Consider the following 4,858-nt stretch of genomic DNA (forward strand, 5'->3'; position numbering starts at 1 on the left):
AGACATAAGAACAGTTTTTTCCCAAATGCCATCACTCTGCTAAACAAATAATTCCCTCAACACTGTCAGACATTTTACTAAATCTGCACTTCTATTCTACTAGTTTTTCTCATCATTCCCATCATCCTTTTCCTCCCACTTAGGACTGGATGACTGTAACCTGTTGCTTGCATCCTTAAGATTTGTATTAATATTGATTGTTTCTTCATTGCTTATTTGACCCCTATGACCATCATTAAGTGTTGTACCTCCTGATTCTTGACAAATGTCTCTTTTTCTTTTATGTACGCTGAGAGCATTTGCACCAAGACAAATTACTTGTGTGTCCAATCATACTTGGCCAATAAAATTATATTCTATCATCTGTCCATCCTGCCTACACCACCCCACCCCAATTCCTCTCTCATAAAACAAGAGTCCAAGATTTCTCAGGTCATCTTAACCACATCAAACTAAAGGGAGAAAAACTGAGTTCCAAGGCATTGATTAGAAATAAAGACTTTTAATTACTATTTCATTGCCAGTTGATGTCAGCCTGGGCCGATTCTTAGGGGCCTAGAAGAAACCCACATCCTGCAACAGTTGCCCCCCCTCATTAAGTCCTCGAAGACCCCGGCTAGGCTCCTGTGCCCACCACCAACTGCTTCAGGGCCTCTGTTTCGAACCGGAAGTAGCGCCAGCCCTCGGTGGCTGTCAAATCCACTGCCCCTCGCCGGAGGTAGAAATGGATGGCCGTGTCATTCCAGTCCAGCACCCCCAGCCTCATTTGGGTGCAGCCTTTCTCCAAGGCAACCTGGGGGGTTGAAGAAGAGGGGCTTAGCTTCAGAGGAGGAGGTTCCCTGGGAGGGGAGGGGCGGGAGGGGAGCAGAGGACATCCGGAAGGGGGCAGTGTAGAAATCACAGATACGGAGGCATGATTTCTAGAACAAGAAATGGCCAGGATGGAATTAATCCTATCATATCCACAGAGGGCATTCCACATTTTTGTAGAAATGGATAGTTCACCCACAGGGCTGAAATTGGGTGGTTGGGCAAATGAGGTTGTGCCAAGGGTGAGGTTCTAGGGGTCATGAAGATGTGTGCCTGGATTGATGGATCATCTGATGCAGGGGTCTCCAAAACTGACCGCTGTTAAAGTTGGTGACCTCCCCCCCAGCTTTAATGATTCAAGCTTTAGAGGGGCAAGCGAGGGAAGCTGGCAAGGACACCACCCCATCATTCCCTAGACAATACCCCCTCCCCACTTGGACGGTCTTTGGGGCAACTGGGGAGCAGGCCGTTGTGTTACCTTCGCGATCTCCATCAACAGCTTCCTTCCAATTCCTTTCCCTGTGCGATAGACACAAACACACACCTCAATAACAATACAACTTGGCCGAGACCTGGAAAGGGGTTCAAGGGCAGCTCCTGGAGGTCAGCATCAGCCACGGAAATTGAAGGGGGCGAGGGCAGGATTTGGCCAAACTCGGCCAAGCTTAGTGTAGTCAGTCTTTGGGTTACGACGCCTATTTATCAACCGTCAGAAGTTGCAACGGACTCCAAAAGGAGATATGACAGCCTGGAGGGAGGCACGTGACTGCCCGCCCCACACTTATGACCGTCGTTTATACGGTCATTTGGAATGTCCTGCAGTTCAGGCACCGTATTTGTCGTTCTGTTTTCTGTTTTTCAGCAAAATGGGGTCTGCTTAGCGACGGCAGGGCTGGTATCAGGACCGAAGAAAATGTCGTAACCTTGGGCCCCTCACCCATTTCTATTATTTTTCTTGATCTAGTTTTACAATAATTAAATAAAAGAAGGTGTATACACCACAATATCTTTTTTTGGCTTACAGATCTTACCCATTTCATATTTTCCTTAATATTTCCATTTTATATATTTACATTTCTATATCAATCAGTTTGTAGTTATCTTTGCAAATTGTTCGTTACATTATATATATATTTCTATTTTTCTATTTCACGTCTGTTATGACCAGAACGGGCAGCAGCCTCCATTATGGCCGTAACCCCTGAGGACTAGCAACAAAGATCTGGCAGGCCAATAATAAAGAACTAAACGTTTCTTTAGTGACCTTTCAAACTTACTACGACACTGAAAAAAGGGAGTTTTTCATCCTTATGGCCATCGCAGCCTCATCAAAAATTTGGCTTGCTTAGTGACGGACATTTGTAACATCCCGTGTGTGTGTCACACACCAACACTCCGCATTGCCGATCAGGTTCCGGTTACAATTCAAAGTGTTGGTTATGACCTAAAAAGCCCTTCATGGCATCAGACCAGAATATCTCAGGGACCGCCTTCTGCCGCACGAATCCCAGCGACCAGTTAGGTCCCACAGACTGGGCCTTCTCCAGATCCCGTCGACTAAACAATGTCATTTGGTGGGACCCAGGGGAAGAGCCTTCTCTGTGGCAGCCCTGGCCCTCTGGAACCAGCTCTCCCCAGAGATTAGAATTGCCCCCCACCCTCCTCGCCTTTCATAAGCTCCTTAAAACCCACCTCTGCCATAAGGCATGGGGGAATTGAGATACTCTTTCCCCCTAGGCCTTTGCAATTTTATGCATGGTATGTCTCTACGTATGTTTACTACTGTTGTTAGCTGCCCCGAGTCCACGGAGAGGGGCGGCATACAAATCCAATAAATAAATAAATAAATTTTGCGACCTTCCGCCAAAGCAAAGCCAACGGAGCTAACCCTATTCGCTTAACAACCGTCATAAGTAACTTAACAACGGTGGCGATTCGCTTAACAACCCCGGCAGGAGGGAGATCGTAAAATGGGGCAAAATTCGCTCAATGACCATCTCGCTTAGCAACAGGAAACTTGGGGGGTCAACAGTGGTAGGAAGCGGGTATTTTAGCTTTTTAAAATGCCTGCATGCCTGTGTAGCAATCACCCATTTAAAGAAGAAGAAAAAACAACGGGGGCACAATCTGAGGTTAGTTGGGGGAAAGATTAGAAGTAATGTGAGAAAATATTATTTGACTGATAGAGTAGTAGATCCTTGGAACAAACTTCCAGCAGACGTGATTGGTCAATCCACAGGAACTGAATTTAAACCTGCCTGGGATAAACATAGATCCATCCCAAGATAAAATACAGGAAATAGTATAAGGGCAGAACTAGATGGACCATGAGGTCTTTTTCTGCTGTCAATCTTTTATGTTTCTATGACTTTTATTTCCTTTCCTGTTTGGGGCTCCTGTCCTGACCCTCCTCACCCCAACCAGGTACGCACCCCGAAATTCTGGCATGACGTAGAGGTCTTCCGTGTAGATGTTCCTGCCTTTCCAGGTGCTGTAGGTAAAATAATAGAGGCCATAACCTATGACGGTGTGGCCTGGAGGGAAGAGAGGAAAAAGAATTGTCAATTTATTAAATTATATCAAAATTAAAAATTAAATTAAATTAAAAAATAAATTAAATTATTATTCTGGAAATTCCCACATCTCCCAGAGGGGCAGAATTGCAGAATTAGGACCTGAACTCAATTTCTGGAGCCCAACTTTCTTTTGGGCTGCCCCGTCCACGGGAGACCAGCTGCCCTTCCTTGCCCCAAACTGCCCACTTCGAAGAAGCGCCTGTCCCTTAGCAGGCTAAACAGAATGGGAAGGGACCTTGGAGGTCATCTAATCCAACCCCCTGCTCAAAGCAGGAGATCCGATACCATTTGAGACACATCTCTCCCCGGGTCTCTTCTTCAAAGCCTGCAGTGAGGGTGCGACCCACAATTTCTTGTGGCAAGCAGTTCCACTGGTGAATTGTTCATCGCTGTTAGGAAGTTTCTCCTTAATTCCCAGGTTGCTTCTGTTCTGGATTAGCATCCATTCATCCATCCAAAGTCATAATGTCCAGTAATAGTCAAAGGATCTCTTCAAGCCACACCCTGGGATATTGGCCGGGCATACTAGGGGTGGGTGCAGCCAAGTGGAGGAGGCGAATAGACCCATTCCATCTGGTGGGACCTCCCTGGCCTCCCCCACAAGGCCTCGGTGGTCAATTCAGGCCATTTTGGACATACCCACCTTACTGGGTCATCTGATCTCTTTGTGTCTGGTGCCCTTTAAGAAATGTGGACTTCATCTCCCAGAATCCCCAGCCAGCTTGTTAGGTTCCATGGACTTCAGTTCCCAGAATCCCCAGCCAGCTCTCCAGGTTCTGTGGACTTCAATTCCCAGAATCCCCAGCCAGCTCTCTAGGTTATGATGACTTCAACTCCCAAAATCCCCTGCCAGCCCTTTAGATTCTCTGGACCTTGAGTCCCAGAATCCCCAGCCAGCACTCTAGGGTCTGTGGACTTCAACTCCCAGAATCCCTAGCCAGCTCTCTAGGTTATGATGACTTCAACTCCCAAAATCCCCTGCCAACCCTTTAGATTCTCTGGACCTTGAGTCCCAGAATCCCCAGCCAGCACTCTAAGCCCCAGCCAGCTCTCTAGGTTCTGCAGACTTCAACTCCCAGAATCCCCTGCCAGCACTTTAAGATGCATGGGCTTGTGGGAGTTGAAGTCCCCTCCTCTTAAAACTTTGGAGGTAAACGCGCACTGACTTCCCCAGTGGGGGTTCACCTCCCTGCCCAGCTATTAACGAGAGACCCCCTCCTCACCCTCTTTGCTCCGGCCTTCGGGGGGCAGCTCAGCCACCAGACATTTGTAGAAGGGGTGTTGACCGAAGCCATCTTCACACAGCTCTGCTCAGGCCAAGGGGGAGAAAAGTTAAATTAAATTATTTAAATTTACAAGCCATGACGATATCCCCCGCCCCCACACCCAAGATACAAATCTTCTGAAAAGAAAAATATTTGTGGATCAAAACAGGCTCTATTGCAGACCTGGGCAAGTTGCGGGGCCCGGAG

General features: G+C 47.3%; 1 protein-coding gene across 1 annotated transcript in view; it reads right to left on the minus strand.

Moving 5' to 3' along the window:
* Positions 1-486: 486 nt before the first annotated feature.
* The window catches only part of LOC139154310 (thialysine N-epsilon-acetyltransferase-like), a 9,340-nt gene continuing 4,968 nt past the window's right edge, over positions 487-4,858 (minus strand). The window contains exons 4-7 of the mRNA XM_070728729.1: positions 4,610-4,693; positions 3,243-3,344; positions 1,289-1,329; positions 487-793 (exon numbers count right to left, since the gene is read on the minus strand). Coding sequence (XP_070584830.1) covers positions 617-793; positions 1,289-1,329; positions 3,243-3,344; positions 4,610-4,693 — 404 coding nt within the window. The 3' untranslated portion in view covers positions 487-616. The remainder of the gene's footprint in view (positions 794-1,288; positions 1,330-3,242; positions 3,345-4,609; positions 4,694-4,858) is intronic.

Source organism: Erythrolamprus reginae, chromosome Z (assembly GCF_031021105.1).
Source record: "Erythrolamprus reginae isolate rEryReg1 chromosome Z, rEryReg1.hap1, whole genome shotgun sequence".
Classification (NCBI taxonomy): Eukaryota; Metazoa; Chordata; class Lepidosauria; order Squamata; family Dipsadidae; genus Erythrolamprus; species Erythrolamprus reginae.